Below are 20512 nucleotides of genomic sequence, written 5' to 3'. Positions count from 1 at the left end.
GTTTTGAATATCTGCTTCTCTCTTGTTGGCGGACAACATCGAAGACGGAAACCCTAACGTCAGAGTAGTTGAAACTCCGTGAACACATTGTGGGCACTGGGAAGTGCACCCTAACGTTAGAGTGGTTGAAACTTCGTGAACACATTGTGGGCACTGGGAAGTGCACCCTAATGTCAGAGTGGTTGAAACTTGGTGAATATATTGTGAAGTGCACCCTAACGTCAGAGTAGTTGAGACTTGGTGAACATATGAAGTGCTGGATGTAGGGTTTTGGTTCATGAGGAGAAACAAAGACCTCATCGGAGCTAGGGTTTCTGGTGATAATATCCATGAAGTGCAACTTCACTGTATGAGAGAGAGAGAGAGAGAGAGAGAGAGAGAGAGAGAGAGTAATGGTTAGTGATAAATGAAATAGAATGACCGGCTAGCTATTTGTAGGATGTGAATACTGAACCAGTTTTGGTCGCCAAGTACTTTTACCAACGAGTGATGCGCCGGCTAGGGGTGTGTTTGGAAAGGTCTGTATCAAAAACAAGGTTTTCAATTTCTCTTTCAAAATTTCATAATCAGACTACAATTCTTAAATTCGGAATTTTCAGCATATCTAAAAAATTTAAAATCGAAGTAATCTCCGAAATTTCAAAACATAAATCGAAATTTCATATAGTTTATAAGTTTTTTAATATTCCTCTAACTTTTTTCGTACATCAATAATTTTTTTTGTCTTGAAATATTTGATAATGGTTATGTATAAATTCAATTGATTTTTATGGTACATTGGTATGCTTATTCTTTTTAATATATAAATGTATATTTAGTACAAAAACAAAAGTACTTAAAACTCTCCAACCTTTTAGTGTCATTCCAAATTGGTCTCAACCTTTTAAACATTCCAAACAAGTACCTAACCTATTGAAAATGTCACATCCGCTAACCTGTAACTACATTTTTGTTAAATTAACTAGGGCTTACTTTGTATCCTATATCAATATAAGGTCATGAAAGCATGGCCTCCAACAAGTAATTGTCACCACCATCACCTTCAGGCCATTACCTCCAAACCCAACGCACAACCACAAACTTCACCCTACAAATCAAGCCACCAACATTAAGAAAAAGGTCATGGAGGTTGTTGAAATGGTATGGACTGCCATAATGCGGTCACCACCATCTTCCCCGCCCACAAAGAAAAACTCGTAGCTTTACTAGCTAAAAATCGGCAAATGAGGAAATCACATGAGCAGAAACAAGCTCATCAAGACCCTATATGAATTCTTAACCTTCTTCTGTGTTAGGAAATTTCCCAATCTTAGGTACTTAATTCTAAAAACAATGAACAAAATGTATCTAAAAATGACAAAAAATAAAATAACAAGTGGATTAAAAAACCATAATTTGAGTAAATAACTATATATAAAAAAAAAATTTGTATGTTTTCTTAGACCATCTCCAACCATTGGAGTAAAACCTAAAATTTTTAACCCAGAAACAATATTTATGCTCACCCTTCTGGCCTAAAATTTTAGCTTCAGATTATTAAAAAATGAATTTAGATTAACTTTAAAAAAATTATGTAGACTATCGTAAATTAATTTTATGAACATTTTAACCTAAAAATATTTAAATATTAAAAAATCACTAAATCGACACATAAAACTCATGAAACACTATGAAAGAATATAAAACACATGATGTCACATCCCGGCCCAGGCCCCCACCACATCCCGGGCTCGACTCCGCTGTAACACGATATTGTTCGCTTTGGGCCTCGACCACGGCCTCATGGTTTTAATTCTAGGAACTCACACAAGATCTTCCCAGTGGGATCATGGGATTGCTCTCGCGTGAACTCGCTTAACTTCAAAGTTCCAATGGAATCTGAAGCCAGTGAGCTCCCAAAAAGCCTCGTGCTAGGTAGAGATGAGAATATACATATAAGGCTTACAGGATCCACTCCCCTGAGCGATGTGGGATGTTAAATGATAGAGATGTATACACACAAAAACACATGAAACAAATACATAGGAAGAAATGGTTTTGGAAGATGGTAGAAAGAAACATTTGAAGAATTGTAGGAGAAAAGTGAGTTTGGGTAGATATTTGAACAAATACATAGGTATTTATACAAATTTTGGTGAATTTTGAGTTAAATTATTTTTTAAATTATTTTAGCCTTTGGATTTAAATTTGAGCCGTTAGATTTTTTTTATACCGTTACATTTGATCATATTAGATATTGTTGATGCACAAAATCAGCGAGGACTTTGGTACAACAGAAAGTGTCAGGTTTGTGACCTTCGCTTGGTTGCTTCGATCACTAGTGAAGATAAGTACGTAAATGAATAAGGACAGGGAAGCAAACACAAGATGTACGTGGTTCACCCAGATCGGCTACGTCCACGGAGTAGAGGAGTTCTCATTAATTGTGAAGGGTTTACACAAATACATAGGTTCAAGCTCTCATTTTTTGAGTTTTAGTGAATAGTTTAGTACAAAATGACATTAGAGATTATTGTGGGAGAATGATCCCTATTTATAGAAGAGAGTTTCTAGTTTTGTTCTAACATTGACACGTGCCGTGTTGTGATTGGCTTCTGATGTTGACACGTGTCGAGCTGTGATTGGCTTATGATGTCGACACGTGTCGCATTGTGATTGGCCTCCTGGTTGAAGGGAAGCTCTTCTAGGTCCTTGACGGTACAACGTTGACCGGTGCTCAGTAGTTTCGGGATTGGTCAAGTATGGTATAAACAGTGCTCCCCTAAGTTCCTGAGTGAAGGAAGCTCCTCGGTTGGGGACTTGCAAGATCCAAGCCATTGAGTAATCACGAAACTTCTAAGTACTGAAGTGTGGTATCATTTTCACGTGCCTTATCTGTCTCATATGTAGATGTGGCATCTTCTCTGGAAGTACTTTTCCTCCATCCATGGGTGGTATCTTTAACCGATGAAGATGCACAAGGTAATGTATCAATTTCACTTGAAGCTTACTTGTAGTTTCGGGCTTGGTCAAGTGCGATACAAACCCTATAGTAGGAGTCCCCCAAGTCGCCGAGCTAGGAGATCTGCCGAAAGAGGTGACAGACAAGGTAAGCAGTCAAACTTCCAAGCAAGCAACCCAGGATCGGAGGTTCGACTTTGGCTTCCGGTTGATTGTTCTCCTTCTCTTGTCTCTCATTCAGCTGCCAGGATAAGGAGAAGCAAATGGAGAAGAGATGATATGAGATACTTTTGCTTTTGAAGAAGTAACTTTCCACAGGCTTATTCTTGAACTGTGCTGGAGGGTTTTCTGGTTCCCTTCAGAGTATAAGGCTAACTCAAGAATTTGAGGGTCAAAACAAGTCCATCAAATCTAGAGTACGTTTGACCTTGATGATATGGGATACTTTTGCTGTTGACGGAATAATGAATGTGGTATGGAAATGTGTCGTGCTGTAGTGATCTGTTTCAGCTCACCGTTGAACCTTCTGCTTCAATCTTTTGCATGGCAGAAGTGGTGTGCAACCTTTGCATTTAAATGGTCCTTCAGAACATTCCTTCATAGTGACTCATCCACTCTTGGCAGCTTCAGTGTAAAGAGCCAATATCTGATCAACTATCATGAGGTATGTGCCGGTGGAATTCATGACCTTGACAGCAGTTGAGGATGAGTTCTCGAGAGCAATGCTAAGTAAGCAACCAGGCAAAGGTCTCAGGCAGTCAGTTCCAGATTGGAGGTTTGATTTCAGGTTCCGACTGACTGCTCTCTTTCTCTTTGTCCTGCAGGTGTGGACAAGGACGAAGACAAGGACAGGGATAAAGCATGATATGGGATACTCTTGCTTTCGACCCTGATGATATGAGATACTCTTGTTCTTGGTGTGGCTTATTTGCTGAGGTATTATCGGGGGGAAATAAAGCTGAGTATTTCGAGAGGTTATGTTGAGGGTGCATTCTCAAATGCGAGAAAGGGTTGAGCATTTTTGCAGGTTTGCCTGTCCGTTGAGGAGGGAGGTCGATGTATATAGGGATTTCCCAATAACAAGTAGTAATGTTATTCCTTTACCCTTCTTGGTCACAGCAATGTAGTGGGAGCTGCCAGCTTCACGTGTTTTAACTTTGTCAGAGCACTTTGAAAAAGTGGTATGTGGTATCTGGAAAGCTAATGTTGCGTGTGAAGATTACAGACAAGCTTTATATAAGGAAATCTGGCTCTTGAAGTTCTGAGAGCTGTGCATCTTCGGTTTTCGAACAAGCAATCCCGTCGGGGATCTGGCTCTCGAGATTCGGAAAGCGGTGCCGCTTCGGTTTTTGAGAAAGTAATTATGTTGGGAGTCTTTTCTCGAATGTGAGTAAAGGTTGGACGTTCTTGCCAGCCTGTCTTGCCACAGAACACGGAGGTCGACACACATAGGGACTTTCCAGTTGTCAAGCAGTGGTGATGTTCCTTTACCCTTGTGGGTAATAGTAGGGTAGCTGGAACTTCGAAATTCTCGCGCCTAAACTTTGTCAGAGATCTTTGGCAAAGTTATATATGGTACCCGAGGAGTTGATGGTGCGTGTGGAGAGTGGTGATTGAACAGCAAGATTCGCGTGCTTTCTACTTCACCAGAAATCTTCGACAGATTGCCCGTAATTTCCGCAAAGCTGAGTGTGCATGTGACAGGTGCTGACGAGGCTGAAAAAGCAGGTGCTTCTTCGATTTCTGAGATCGGCCCTCGTGGTCTCTGAGTAGCCCAGCTTTTGAGAAAGGAAGCGCCTCTTTGATTTTTGAGATCGGCCCTCGTGGTCTCTAAGCAGCCCAGCTTTTGAGAAAGCAAACGCCTCTTCGATTTCTGAAGCTCCGTCGAGTGCAGATTTTTATAGAGGCTGACATTAAGTTCCACAGCACACTTGAATCTCCACCAGTAGAAGCTCCCTTCTTGCACTTCTAAGATCTTGATTTGTCTGACCTCTTCCCTCTTCAACACCTTTGAAAATGTCTGGCCCCTCAAACCGTCGTTTTGACTTGAACCTTGGAGAAGAGACAACCACGCCTTCTCCAGACAACATATGGCGGCCATCCTTCATATCCCCTACTGGTCCTCTTACCGTTGGGGATTCTGTGATGAAGAATGATATGACCGCTGCGGTGGTGGCCAGGAACCTTCTCACTCCCAAAGATAACAGACTACTTTCCAAACGGTCTGATGAGTTGGTTGTTAAGGATTCTCTGGCTCTTAGTGTTCAGTGTGCAGCTTCTGTGTCTAATATGGCCCAACACCTATTTGCTAGAACCCGCCAAGTTGAATCATTGGCTGCGGAAGTGATGAGTCTCAAACAGGAGATTAGAGGGCTCAAGCATGAGAATAAACAGTTGCACCGGCTCGCACATGACTATGCTACAAACATGAAGAGAAAGCTTGACCAGATGAAGGAATCTGATGGTCAGGTTTTACTTGATCATCAGCGGTTTGTGGGTTTGTTCCAAAGGCATTTATTGCCGTCGTCTTCTGGGGCTGTACCGCGTAATGAAGCTCCAAATGATCAACCTCCGATGCCTCCTCCTTCTGGGGTTCTGTCCAGTACTGAGGCTCCGGATAACCACCCTCCTGTGCTTTCTCTTTCTGGGGCTCTACCGACTGCTGAGACTTCCCCTGAGCAACCTTTGTGAAGGCTCCCTCTTGTTTGTTTATTTTGATTCATGTATATGTACATATTTGTAACTTATCGGAAATATCAATAAACAAGATTTGCTTCATTTCAACGTATTGTGTTAAATACACCAAGGCCTTCTTCACTAAGTTCTTTGAATTTTTCCTTTTGTTGAAGCTTGTATGTTGAAACTTTGTGAGTGAAGCATGTAGGTTGAGATAGTGCTCCCTTAATTTCCCGAGTGAGGAAAACTTCTCGTTTGGAGACTTGAAAAATCCAAGTCACGAAGTGGTCATGAGACTTCCGAGTATCAAGGTGCAGTAGCATATGGTAGGAGTCCCCCAAGTCTCTGGTCGAGGGAGTTGACGAATGAGGCATTTCCTTTCTAAGTGGTAGCCCAAAACTCCTTCTTCATATATATTTGTTATGAAAGTTGTTAGGCCCAAAGAAGATGAGGCCTAGGCAATTTTTTTTTATTTTTTTTATTTTTTTATTTTTATTTTTTGAATTTTCAAATTTCCTGATTTTTGAATTTTCGAATTTCCGAAAAAAAAAAAAAAAAAAATAATATATATATATATATATATATATTTAAAAGCTTTGTTGGTGAAGCTTTGGTGTTGAAGCTTTGAGGTTGAAGCTTTGTTGGGCATCATGAATTGATTTTGCTTCACACTATCTTGATGAAGAGTGTGTGAAGCTTTTATATGTTTTGGTGTTGAAGCTTTGGTGTTGAAGCTTTATAGGTGAAGCTTTGGTGTTGAAGCTTTATAAGTGAAGCTTTGGTGTTGAAGCTTTATAGGTGAAGCTTTGGTGTTGAAGGGTTGAAGCTTTATAGGTGAAGCTTTGGGGTTGAAGCTTTATAGGTGAAGCTTTTGTTGGCACCATAAATTAATTTTGCTTCACACTATCTTGATGAAGATAATGCAAAGCTTTTGAGATTGATATTTGTCCTCCATTGATGAAGCTTTTGTTGGCACCATAAATTGATTTTGCTTCACACTATCTTGATGAAGATAGTGCAAAGCTTTTGAGATTGATATTTGTCCTCCATTGATGAAGCTTTTGTTGGCACCATAAATTGATTTTGCTTCACACTATCTTGATGAAGATAGTGCAAAGCTTTTGAGATTTGTAGTTGTGTTCCATTGATGAAGCTTTTGTTGGCACCATAAATTGATTTTGCTTCACACTATCTTGATGAAGATAGTGCAAAGCTTTTGAGATTGATATTTGTCCTCCATTGATGAAGCTTTTGTTGGCACCATAAATTGATTTTGCTTCACACTATCTTGATGAAGATAGTGCAAAGCTTTTGAGATTTGTAGTTGTGTTCCATTGATGAAGCTTTGTTGAATTTCCCAATTTCCAATTTCCTCTTCTTTTTTTTTTTTTTTTTGTTTTTGTTTTTGTTTTTTTTTTGGGAAAACTAGAAATTTGAAAATGTGGGAGAGACAACGTATACAAATTTTGCTTCCATACTATTAAGCGAGAGATTGTGATGCAAGCCACATCTTGTAGTAGTCGAAGGTTTGGATGAACCATATAAATTGAATTTGCTTCGAACAGTCTTGATCAAGAGCGTTTGAAGCTTTCTATGAGTTGTAGTGTTTGCATTGTTACAGAGGAGAAATGTCTGAAGCAGATGCAAGAGGGCTGAAGAGCTTGATCTTCGTATACCATGCACGGAAGCCATTGTTGGCTTGCAATAAGACTTTGTTGGTGACTATAGCTCTTGTTAGGCATAAGTGCTCCCCTAGTTGAGTTGTAAAGCTTGATGGTTTTTGATTATTTGTGAATGCTAGGAGTTCACATGTACAAGTTGTACCACTCGTCTTCTGGTTAATGGAATGAATGGTAGGTTGCTTTCATCACTTGGTTGGTGGTACGAATGTGAATTCCTTAATCACCTTTCATCACATTTCATCACCTGGTTGGTGACATGAAGGAGAGTACGCGTTGTACATTTCATCACCTGGTTGGTGGCATGAAGGAAGGTACGCGTTGTACATTTCATCACCTAGTTGGTGGCATGAAGATGAGTTCGTTCTTCACCTGATTGGTGATAAGGGTGGCAAGTTTCCAAATAATATTAGAGTACGGGTTGTACATTTCATCACCTAGTTGGTGGTACGAAGGTGAGTTCCTTCATCACCTAGTTGGTGAGAATAAGGGCAAGGTGTCGAGGCACATTGTGGCAAATGTCGAATGACACAAAGTGTGTTGAACCCTTTCGAAGCACAGTTGGCTTATGTATGGATGTGTTGGAATGTATTATGTTTATGCATGAATGTGTTGGAATGTATGATGTTTATGTATGAATGTGTTGGAATGTATGATGTTTATGTATGAATGTGTTGGAATGTATGATGTTTATGTATGAATGTGTTGGAATGTATGATGTAGATCCTTTGTATAGTCTTGTTGACACATACTTAGATTTTGTTTTGTATTGGAAACATTTGCGTTGAAGCTTCAACACTTGAGTGTTTCATTGCTCAGAATGGAAAAGAGTTTATGGCCGAGTTGGCTAAATCACCTCTTTATTGAATTCATACCAAATGGTCTTTGTTACATAGGATGCCGAACGGCTGTAGCTTAACACTTGTACAATGTGAGTCTATTTGTAATAGTACTTCAAGTGGTCAGCATTCCATGGATGGCCAAGGGTCTTGCCGTCGGAGTTTCTGAGCTTGTAGGAGCCAGGGCGACTGATGCCGACGACCTCGAACGGTCCGTCCCAGTTAGGACTGAGTGTTCCTTCACTCGGGACCCTATCACAGAGTAATCTTTTCTTCAGTACCCAGTCTCCCACTTTGAAAGAGCGAGGTTTGACCCTTGAGTCGTAGTAGTTGGAAATGCGCTGCTTGTAGGCGACATTCCTCAGGTGAGCCTGATTTCTGTGTTCCTCGACTAGATCCAGGTTGAGGGTGAGTTGTTTGTCGTTCTCACTCTGCATGTAATTCTGGATTCGGTATGTTGCTTGCTCAAGCTCAACCGGGACAACTGCTTCTGTACCAAAAGCAAGTGAGAATGAAGTTTCTCTTGTGGAAGTCCGATATGAAGTGCGGTATGACCAAAGAACTTGGGGTACGAATTCTGGCCAACAACCTTTAGCTTTGTCCAAGCTAGTTTTCAGAGTGCGCTTGATTATTTTGTTAACGGCCTCGACTTGTCCATTAGACTGGGGATGGGCTGGAGAGGCAAAACATAAGTTGATGTTGAACTTAGAGCAGAACATCTTGAACTTCTTGTTGTCGAACTGCCGCCCATTGTCCGTGACTATCGCATTGGGAATGCTGAATCTACAGAGGATGTTCTTCCATACGAAGTCTTCTATTTTTCCCTCAGTAATGGTTGCCAAGGGTTCTACTTCAGCCCACTTTGTGAAGTAGTCAACTGCAACGATTGCATAGCGGACCTTGCCCTTCCCTGTAGGCATTGGGCCGATCAAATCAAGTCCCCATTGGGCGAAGGGCCAAGGGCTGATCATAGGAGTGAGCGGCTCGGGAGGGGAGTGAGGGATAGTTGCGTAGCGTTGACACTTATCACATGAGCGAGATATTCTGATGGCATCTTGGTGGAGTGTTGGCCATTAGTATCCTTGGCGAAAAGTCTTGTGTGCTAGGGATCGAGACCCAGCATGATCTCCGCAGACTCCTTCATGTATTTCCCGAAGGATAATTTCCGCCTCCGCAAGTGTAAGGCATCTTAGGTAGGGCAGGGTAAAACCGCGCTTGTAGAGTTAGTCATTAATGATCAGGTAGCGAGCAGACTTGTATCAAATCTGCTTAGCTTGGACTTTGTCATTTGGGAGGGTGCCATGGGCAAGGAATTTATAAATTGGGGTGATCCAACTATCTCCTTGTTGTAAATTGCACACTTCCGCGACCATGGTGCTTGGTGCTGCCAACAATTCGACATGAATTTTTCTCCCAATCTTGTCTTCCACTGCCGAGGCGAGGTGGGCCAAAGCGTCTGCATGACTGTTTGCCGCTCGAGGAACTTGGGTGATCTGGTAGTGGAAGTGCTTGAGCAAAAGTCGTGTTTGCGCAAGATATGCTGCCATGGAGCTATCCTTAGCATCAAAGTTGTTCGTGACTTGGTTGACCACTAATTGGGAGTCACTGAAGATATCAATTTGTTTAACTCCAAGATGCTTGGCCAAACGTAAGCCTGCTAGAAGGGCTTCGTATTCGGCCTCGTTGTTCGATGCCTTGAATTTGAAACGAAGAGCGTATTCTATCGCCACTTTGTCAGGGGTAGTGATGACTAATCCTGCTCCGCAGCCCTGTTGGTTGGATGAGCCATCAACATACAGACTCCATGCTGGGGTTGTTGATTCTATCTTCTGAGCTTCCGATGGTAATGAAGCTATTGCTTCAGGTGTAGAAGCAATGTCAACATGATATGTGAAGTCGGCGATGAAATCTGCTACTGCTTGACCCTTTTCGGCTGGTTTTGGTTGGTAGGAGATGTCAAACTCACCCAATGCTATCGCCCATTTGATCATTCGCCCAGACGTGTCAGGACTCTGGAGTATCTGTCGAAGAGGGTGATTGGTAAGCACGATGATAGCGTGTGCTTGGAAATAAGGGCGAAGTTTTCGAGCAGACATGACCAATGCTAGAGCTAATTTCTCAATGTTGGAGTATCGTGTCTCCGCATCTTGTAGGGCATTGCTAGCATAGTAGACGGGCCGTTCGACACCACTGTCATTTCGAATAAGAACAGAACTGACTGCTGAAGCCGAAACCGATAGATAGATAATGAGAGTGTCACCAACTTCTGGTTTGGAGAACAGAGGGGCTTTACTCATGTACTCTTTGAGGTTCCTGAATGCCTTGGCAAATTCCTCCGTCCATGTAATGTACTTCTTATTTCCCTTGAGTGCTTTGAAGAAATGAGCACATCTGTCTGTGGCCTTAGAGATGAATCTGGTTAAGGCTGCCACCTTGCCAGTAAGGCTTTGGATGTCTTTTGAAGTTACTGGCTCTTTCATGTCGAGGATTGCTTTGATCTTTTCGGGGTTAGCTTCAATGCCTCATTGGCTAATCATGAAGCCTAAGAATTTACCAGAGCCCACGCCGAAGGCACATTTGTTGGGGTTCAACCTCATTCGATACCTCTTTAGAATGGTGAAAGTTTCAGATAGGTTGGTGATGTGTTGGTCAGCATGTTTGCTCTTGACTAACATATCATCAACGTAAACTTCCATGCTCTTCCCAATCTGTTCGGCGAACATTGAATTGACCAGTCTCTGATAAGTTGCTCCTGCATTCTTTAGACCGAAGGGCATGACTTTGTAGCAATATAGTCCCCTGTCAGTAGTGAAAGCTGTGTGTTCTTGGTCTGAGGGGTTCATGAGGATTTGGTTGTATCCTGAATAAGCGTCCATGAAGCTCAAGAGCTCACACCCTGCCGTAGAGTCTATAAGTCTATCAATGAGAGGAAGGGGGAAACTATCCTTCGGGCATCCTTTGTTTAGGTCGGTGTAGTCGACACACATTCTCCACAAGACCTTTTGAAGCAGAAGACTTTCCTTGGTCGGATTTTTCTTAACAAGGACAACATTTGCTACCCATGTTGGGTAATTGACTTCACGGACGAAGCCTATGTCCTTGAGTTTTTCAACTTCTGCTTTCATCGCCTCGTATCGTTCAACATCATAAGATCTTCGCTTCTGTTTTACTGGTTTGGTCTTGGGATCAATACTCAAGTGGTGACAGATGATATCGGGAGAGATGCCCGGCATATCTTTATATGACCAAGCGAAGACCTCGGCGTTCTCTTGCAAAAAGGAGATCAACGACAACCGAAGGGGTGGTGACAAAGTGGTGCCAATCTTCACCATGCGATCTGGATGGTCTTTGGAGATAGAGACATTCTCTAACTCTTCAGCTGGTTGTGCTTGCTGGGTGAATGAGTCATCTCGAGGGTCGTCGGGTTGACTGTTGCCATCATGAAGATCCGAGTTGGCTTCATCTGGACTGGTCTTTACTACCTGGTTATGTATAGAGAGGGTCTCCTTGGGGACAAGCAAGTGTTGTTGCTTAACTGAAGTGTTGTAACATGATTGAGCACTAAGTTGATCTCCCCTGATGTATCCATTGCCGAAAGGGGCTGGAAACTTCATCAACAACATATGCGTGGATACCATGGCCTTGAGATCATTGATGCCTGTGCGCCCAAAGATGACATTGTATGCCGTCGGGCAATTGACCACTAGGAAGTTAGTGGTAATAGTAGCTGTGTAAGGGCCTGTACCAATGGTGAGGGGTAAGTGTATACTCCCTAAAGGTTGCACGATATCGCCAGAGAAGCTTATCAGAGGAGAAATCGAGCGATCGAGCAAGTGTTCAGCTACATTAAGTGCCTTGAAAGCTTCAGCAAACATGATATTAACTGAAGCACCTGTGTCTATCAGGATTCGTTTCACATTAAAATTTGCTATGTGAGCCTCCACGATCAGCGGGTCGTTGTGAGGGTAGATGATACCTCTTTCTTCCTCAGGGTAGAAACATATTGGATCCCAGTTAGGCTTTTGATACTTGCCTCCCCTGATGTCTTCCACGTGAAACACTTGATGGCCAGGTCTCAAAGTTCGTTCACTGTTTTTCATGGCCCTATTGGAAGATTCAGACATAGGTGTGCCGCCGCTTATAGAATATATCACATTCACCTGGCGTTGGTTACGGTTATCCCTTGGAGGGTGAAGGAGAAACTGATCAATTTTTCCTTCACGTGCCAAAGCTTCAATATGATCACGAAGGATGACGCACTTCTCGCCATCATGGCCATTATACTCGTGGTAGCAGCAAAACATGCCCGTGTTTTTCGTGAACTTGTAATCTGGCTGTCTTGGCTTTGGCTTTGGTATCAGATGAGCTATACTGGGGTAGATGGCTGCGCATGTAGCGTTCAAAGGTGTGTATGTCTCATACCTCGGGGTAGGGCCTGTCTTGACATATGATTGGCCCACTGCATTAACTGCCTGGGGTCGGGCGTTATTGTGACGATATCCTGAGTTATCGCGATAGTGCCCCTTATTCTTTTTATTAAAATGAGATTGGTGAGGATGGAAATCTTTCCTTTTGCCCTGGGATTGATATGTCTGCTGACTTGGCGAAGCATTAAATGAGGCAGGGGGGTGTGCTGCTACCGTTTGGAAGGTTGAGGTTTTCTCATTCGGTTGGATGTGGCCTCCACTCCCTACTTGCTGATAAGGGGTGACTGTAGGGGGTTTCCCTTGATATGTCCTTACCTCGGCGAAGGCATGGTTGTAAGCTTGTGCCATCACCTCAGAGTAAGTCTTCCAAGTGTTGGCATTGATCATGTACTTAAAGAAACAGTCACGTAAGCCTGCCGTGAAGGCCTTGAGGGAGGTCTTGTCATCTGCCTCAGCGCAACGAGAATACTCATGGCTGAAGCAGCCAGCATACTTTCGTAATAACTCGTCCGGCTTCTGGCGAATAGTGTACAAGTCATCTGCGGAATGCAAGCGATCGGTCTGGAAGATGTGTTGAGAGACAAACAGTTTCCTCAACTCTTCAAATGAGTCTACTGTCTCAGGTGGAAGACGGCAATACCAGTTTAAAGCTCCGCCAGAGAGGGTAGAGGGGAAGAGAAGGCACCGTTCTTCGTTGGTGTGTCTCCGGTATACCATGGTGGACTCAAAGAGGTTAAGGTGTTCAATCGGGTCTTCCTTTCCAGTATAGAGTTGTAAGCCAAGCTTCTGCTTTGTCTTTGCTTGGAGGGGGGTGTTGAGGATCCTTCTTGTGAGGGGGCCAGGCCTGGGTTGGTTCCAGTCAGGTATCTCGGCTTGACGTTCAGCCTTCAACTTGTTTACTTCCTCCAGGAGTTGTAGGACAAGGGGGTCCTGAGTGGAGTCGTGCACCACTGAAGTTTTCTTCCGTAAGTCCCTATCGCCTCTTGAAAGTAGGAAAGTTTGATCAAGATAGCATGATTTTTCCTTGGACTCGTCACACTGACTCCTAGAGTGAGTATGTCGGAACATTTCCGAGTCCCCTGTACCTTCATGTTCTTCTGGGACTTGTTGCCCATTCCCTAGATTAACTGCTAGCCTGGGTTGTGGGAGAGGACCGAGTCTTTCAGAAACTCTTGGGTCATTGATCTTTGAGCTTATGTGGATGAGATTCTCTCGACGTTGCTTTAGGAAGTCTCAACAATCGCGATAGACGGCTTTTGATCCTTCCACTCCTTCTGTGAGGAAGTGCTTTCCTCTACTCCTTCTGCTTCGGGTTGAAGCAGCTGGGTTGAGAGAAGTCTCATGTTGATTATCACATTGATGTGTAGCTCGATCCCTATCAGGGATATCCGTGTTGGATATCGGTGACCCTCCGTGTTGGGGGGCATTCAGATGATTGTTGACCTCAGCAGGGGCGACGAGCTTGTGTGCTTGAGCATGCCTAGCCTCGTGAAGCATCTCGAAAAGTTTTTCATACTACTCCTGGAGGACCTCGTTCCTCATCACTATCTTGTTGTTCTGAGCTTCTAACTCATCGACTTTAGCTTGAAGAGTAACTCTATTTCCTTCCTGCTTTCATTGCTTCATACTAGGTCCAATGGGGGTGTCATTCTGTGTGCTATGGCTTCTTTCGCTCCCCATGTTGGAGAGAGATGTTTGGCCAAAAGAAAGTGTACGAGCGGTGGAAACCAGTTTAACAAAGCTGAAGAGAGTGGGAGTAAGTGTCTTTCCCACAGACGCCGCCAAATGTTGATGCACATAATCAGCGAGGACTTTGGTACAACAGAAAGTGTCAGGTTTGTGACCTTCGCTTGGTTGCTTCGATCACTAGTGAAGATAAGTACGTAAATGAATAAGGACAGGGAAGCAAACACAAGATGTACGTGGTTCACCCAGATCGGCTACGTCCACGGAGTAGAGGAGTTCTCATTAATTGTGAAGGGTTTACACAAATACATAGGTTCAAGCTCTCATTTTGTGAGTTCTAGTGAATAGTTTAGTACAAAATGACATTAGAGATTATTGTGGGAGAATGATCCCTATTTATAGAAGAGAGTTTCTAGTTTTGTTCTAACATTGACACGTGTCGTGTTGTGATTGGCTTCTGATGTTGACACGTGTCGAGCTGTGATTGGCTTATGATGTCGACACGTGTCGCATTGTGATTGGCCTCCTGGTTGAAGGGAAGCTCTTCTGGGTCCTTGACGGTACAACGTTGACCGGTGCTCAGTAGTTTCGGGATTGGTCAAGTATGGTATAAACAGATATCAATCGTTGGGTTTAATGAAAATATAAATATAAAAAAAATACAAATATAAATATGGACCATTTGGTCCATTTGAATTAGAGCCATTGGATTAAGGAAAAGAGTAGTTAGGCTCCTTCTTTTTGTAGACAAGTGGTCGACATGGCCACATGGGTGGGGTTGGGAGACCTGATGGGTGAGTCACGTGCCGCGCGTCCTTACCTGGCAGGTGAGCTTCAATTGCCCTTTCTCACTCTCACATGTGGGCTCCACCACTAATTTTGAGCTAAATCTTGGTTGAAATTCGGATTTGTTTTTTGTTCTAGCACTTAGCCCCATTTTAGAACAAGGGTTGGAGTGTTTTGAGGGGAATAGAAGAGAAATTTTAGGACTTACTCCAAAAATTAGAGTTGGTCTTATCAGAGTAAGTTCCAAAACACTTAAGAAAAATTCAGACCGAAAATTTAGTATTTTCGAAATCTTTAAATGCATTCCAATTGTTTGAAAAATACTGAGATTCAGAATTTTGCGGTTCGCTTTGGCAGTCGCAACTTGACTAGACACCACGGTGGGAGTCGCAACTGGGTGTCATATTTGTAATAACAAATATTAGAGTTGGTCTTATCAGAGTAAGTTCCAAAACACTTAAGAAAAATTCAGATCGAAAATTTAGTATTTTCGAAATCTTTAAATGCATTCCAATTGTTTGAAAAATGCTGAGATTCAAAATTTTGCGGTTCGCTTTGGCAGTCGCAACTTGACTAGACATCACGATGGGAGTTGCAACTGGGTGTCATATTTGTAATAACAAATATTTTTAGGGTGTATTTCCCATGGAATTTCCTCAATTTAGAATCATCCTGATTTGGTAGCGTAGGCGTATATGAAGGCATACTTTGAATTTATGCTGCGCACAAATCACTATATAAAACCCTACACCACTGCTCCTTAAACCCTAATATTTTCCCCAATTCTTTTCCCTGGAAATGTTCCGCAGAATAAGAAAGACAGAGGTTCTGACTTCGGCTTCCCCGCGGCCGCTTCTGTTGAGGTTCAATTCTTTCCCCGGAGAAATGATTTGTTCTTTTGACAATTTTTCCTGTTTGGTTGCTGAGAAAGGTGGAAGAGAAAATAATCCGATGATTGAATGCTTTTATGTTCAATTTTCACTTGATTGAATGCTTTTAGAAGATTATTATGTTTCATCTATAAGTGGATTATAAAGTCTAATGGAATTTCATACGAAAGTTGAATGTGTTGCACCTTAGGGTTTTTTATTGGACAAAATGTTTGAGGGTGTTAATTGAGATGGAATTATGTCTCACTTTGTGAATTTTCAATTACTATTCAGGGTTTCTGTGTCGTTAATCTGGTCAGTGTGCTCCTGTGGATTGGGGAAGCTGGGGCCGAGTTCGTTTTATATAATCTGCAGTTAATAAGAAATGGGAGGAAATTGACTCGTAAGTAACATTATTGCCGGTCAAATGTTTTCTATTGTTGTTCTTACTGAAAGTGGTTAGCTGAATTCTTCTGATTAGAGTTTATACAATGATATGTAATTATGAGGGGAGAGAGATCAAATGGCAATAAGTGAGATTAAATATGGTTATTTCTATGTTTTTAGTTCCATTCAGTGATGCAATCTGTTAATTCCCTTTGCAGTTACTTGTATTTCAAGACATTGTACTCTTCTTTTTCAAGGAACACCTTAAGAGATTTAAGAAAATGGCAGGGGGCAATAAACTGCATAAGAATGATCAACCTTCGATCAAATACAGGTGGTACCCAGTTGGTCAGGCATCCTCTGGGCTTCCTGGTTTTGTTCATGAAGAATCTGCCTCCGCCATTTCTGATAAAGTTAATAAGCAATGCAGTAGAAAGTTGCTGCCTAAGCCTCGTGAGATATTGAGCACTGCTGAGCTCATCACAGCAGTTGGCCAGATATGGGATTGTGCAAGTCGTCCTCTTGGTTTTTTTCAACCCAAGGCACATTCAAACCAAAATGACGGTGGCTGTCAGAAGGAGGTTATCTTGGCTGATATAGGTGGGGAAGGAAATGACACGGCACCTATTTCAGCCAAGAGTGAGTACTTGTCTGTTGATTTCAGGAATTTTGGTCCATTTCCACCCGCAATCCAATCGAGTTTAGATTTTCTGCAGGTAAGTGAAAAGATTTCAGTGTTCGAACCTTGCAGTAGAAGTTATTCTCATTCATCATTTTGGAGGTTTTTGCATGATGGTGCGAGTGTGTCTCAAGAATCTTGGAGGGGAAATGGGCTTGCAAGTTTAGAAGTCTCATACCAATTGGGAAGTATATATGGATGGATGGGTGATATGATTTCTTCTGGGTTAAACTGCCCAGTCAAAGTTACTGAGATTGATAACAGAACTGGTCAGTACTGCATTCCAGGAGATACAGTGAGCATTGCAGGCCGATCTATTTCAGGAGATACAACTAGTCATTCAGAGAAATTGGCCGCAAATGCTGAAAATCCTGCTGTAATTGAATGTTACAAATACCATTTTTCATCATATGAGAAGGGAAACTTGGAGATGGATACAAGCACCTCTCTGTCTTCTGATTACTACCTGAGTTCTGTAGGCAGTGTGGGGGATGATAGTATTTCAAGGACCCCATATTCTAATCCATATACTGACTATCATATAGACTCGATTGTTTCCTGTAATGATGTGTTTGACGAATGTCATCCTAAGACAGATCATCATGAACTACTTGGGAACCAAAAGAAACAATCCGAAAAGTATATTGTCCAAGATGAATGCAAGGCAGAGATCTGTGCATTAGCATGTGAAAAGCGTCGTTATGCTCTTCCTAAGCAAGAGCATGCCTTTGCAGGTGCATTGTCTGGAGTATTTGTTAGCATTTGTCTTCATCCTGTTGATACAATTAAGACTGTTGTTCAATCCTGCAGAGCTGAGCAGAAGTCTATATACGACATTGGAAAATCAATTGTGTCTGATAGAGGTGAGTTGATTTATGGGAATTCAGGAGAATAACATTATTGACTAATTTTATCTTTGCTACCCTCTAGAAGGCATTCTCTTAAGATGTCACATAACTGATAGCGGTGAAATTGATTTTAGGTTTAACTGGACTTTATCGTGGTATTGCTACCAACATTGCATCATCAGCTCCAATTTCTGCAGTTTATACTTTCACATATGAATCAGTCAAGGGAGCTTTACTTCCTCTTTTTCCAAAGGTACCATCTTGACTTTTTGCTCTGTGAATAACTCCACCATCTTGCTTTTCTCTCTGGCTTGGTCCCTATACTTCTCTGTCCCCTCAACTATTTAATTTGTTTAATTTATTTATTTGCAACTCTAATTCTCATGCGGAAGTGGGGAGGGGAGGGACAAAAAAAGTCTATAACATGTTGTGGAGTTGTAGACTCGTAGGCCTTATTGGTAATTATTGCCAATGCGTTGCATTTAGGCTTTCAAAGTCACACCCATTTCATTTTTGCAGGAGTATTGCTCTTTTGCCCACTGCATGGCAGGCGGTTGTGCAAGCGTTGCTACTTCCTTTATTTTTACTCCTAGTGAGCGTATAAAGCAGCAGATGCAAGTTGGTTCACACTATCACAGCTGCTGGTATATCTTTAAGATCCTTGTATTATCTGTTGCCTATATCACAATCGACATAGTATTTAGTCAAGTGTTTGTAGCCATTTATTTTGATTGCTGTATCCATTCAGATTTTTATTTTAAAGTATTTGAACTTTTATTTGTAATAGTACTATAAAGTCAATGTCATTTCCTTTGTAGCGGCTTTAGACATTTATTCGTTATAGCTATCAACTCTGGTTCTGGCATGGTCCACGCATAGAACTTCTGTTTTGTTAGTATTCAGATTCCCCCTTTCAATTATTTTTTCAGGAATGCATTTGTTGGAATCATTCGGAAGGGAGGTTTGCCATCACTGTATGCTGGATGGGGAGCTGTACTATGCAGGAATGTTCCTCACTCAATTGTCAAGGTCAGTTATTTCTATGTACGATTTAGTTTTTGTGCTAGAGAAAGGAATTTGAGTCAACAAAAAACATGCGGGAGGAGAGAGTATCAGACTTTTCCTCTTGCTTTGTTTGTATTGTGGATTCATTCAACTGCCTATGGTTATTTTTATTGGTCTTATTTTAGCTCTGTATCTCTACTGTAGTTCTACACATATGAAAGCCTGAAGCAATTTATGCTGTCTCCAAAAGAAGCTGGTGTCCAACCCACCACATTACAAACAGTTTGTTTCCTTCCTCTATGCCGAACATCTTCAGTTTTAACTATAATCTATCTTCTTGCAATTGGCTTAGCTAGTGTTTTCTTTCTCTTATCATCTGATTCTTATTAACATGATTTTTCCGCTCCTGCAGCTAGTTTGCGGAGGAATAGCGGGATCTACTGCTGCTTTATTTACAACTCCTTTTGATGTTGTGAAGACAAGATTGCAGACTCAGGTTTGCAATTTTGATGCATTTATTATTAAACTTATTGTGATGTTGAACAATTACAGTCGGGGTATTTCATGTTCCAAAATGTCTCAGCCTTTATTTAGTGATTCACACCAGCTACTTTGCCCATAGACTCTGTACTAGCTTCCCAAAATAGGTTTCTAAGAGCATTGCAAGGGTAAGATAAGATATTATCCACTCGAGACTATTGAAGTAGAACGTGACTGGGGAGGACATTTGTTTTGACATTTTGTGTCTGTAGAGTTTCAACAGGTCGCGTGTTACCTTTACGCTTTGTAAATACTATAATGAAATTTATATATGTTGTCTGTGCTTCTTAAAAAGTTTGTGTTATGCAGATTCCGGGGTCTATGAGCCAGTATAATGGTGTGATTCATGCCCTTCAAGAAATAGGAAAGAATGAAGGTCTGCAAGGCCTCTACAGGTATTTCTTATTTCATTTCTGCTCATTCGTAGGTCAGAAGAATGGTTCTTTTTATCATGAATGAGCTGATTTCATCTCGTCCTACCCAGCAATTTTATAGGGAAACCCTTGCAAACAAAATTTCCATTGAGCTGTGTGCTTGATCTGACGATAGCATAACTGATTTTCGTATTGTCATTGTCAGGGGATTGACTCCGAGATTGATTATGTATATGTCTCAAGGAGCGATCTTCTTTGCGTCGTATGAATTTTTCAAGAGATTGTTCTCTTTGGAGAGTCCCCAAACCGATGTTCAAAGAATTCAATACAAGCAAAAGATGGACAATGATCCAGTGCCGCCATCATCAATGCCATCACCATCTTCACAAGCATCATCTGAACTGCATGCTCAACATTCATGACCAGAGATACAAGAATTCTTCAGCTTTTATAGGAGAATGATTGCATTCAAATTTTGTTGTATGTGAAAGTTGTTGATAAGAAAAGGATGTACGGTCGGCGTATGTGCAGGATGTGTATCGATACATGTATAATTTTGTGTCCATTTTTATAACACTAGTGTAACTTTATTGGCATTTCAAATCCATACAAAATATACGGAAAAAAGGGTAGCTCTTGGTCTAAACTAATTTTGACGTCATGATTCCAACGAGGGCGAACCCATTTTCATTTTAATTTTTTCCGTGAAAATGGCCGCCTTAATTTTTCCAAGAAAATGAAAAAGGGAGATTCGAACTTAGATCTCTTTCAAAATTG

The 20512-nt window shown here is 41.7% G+C and overlaps 1 protein-coding gene across 2 annotated transcripts; it reads left to right on the top strand.

Annotated features, from left to right (window-relative positions):
- The first annotated feature begins 15704 nt into the window (after nt 1-15704).
- On the top strand, nt 15705-20331 carry LOC126626489 (uncharacterized). Of its 2 annotated transcripts, XM_050295820.1 has the most exons (10): nt 15709-15896; nt 16197-16305; nt 16508-17831; nt 17951-18069; nt 18336-18460; nt 18746-18845; nt 19026-19103; nt 19234-19317; nt 19671-19756; nt 19941-20331. In XM_050295820.1, the coding sequence occupies exons 3-10, from the start codon at nt 16571-16573 to the stop codon at nt 20155-20157; spliced, it is 2070 nt and encodes a 689-aa protein (XP_050151777.1). In that variant the 5' UTR covers nt 15709-15896; nt 16197-16305; nt 16508-16570; the 3' UTR covers nt 20158-20331. The 2 variants fall into 2 exon arrangements, with proteins under 2 accessions (XP_050151778.1, XP_050151777.1); XM_050295821.1 differs by lacking the exon at nt 16197-16305 and having other exon boundaries at nt 15705-15896.
- The last annotated feature ends 181 nt before the right edge of the window (nt 20332-20512 follow it).

Source organism: Malus sylvestris, chromosome 6 (assembly GCF_916048215.2).
Source record: "Malus sylvestris chromosome 6, drMalSylv7.2, whole genome shotgun sequence".
In the NCBI taxonomy this organism is placed as follows: Eukaryota; Viridiplantae; Streptophyta; class Magnoliopsida; order Rosales; family Rosaceae; genus Malus; species Malus sylvestris.
The sequence above is the reverse complement of the archived record's forward strand: the minus strand, read 5'-3'. Positions and strand labels throughout refer to the sequence as shown.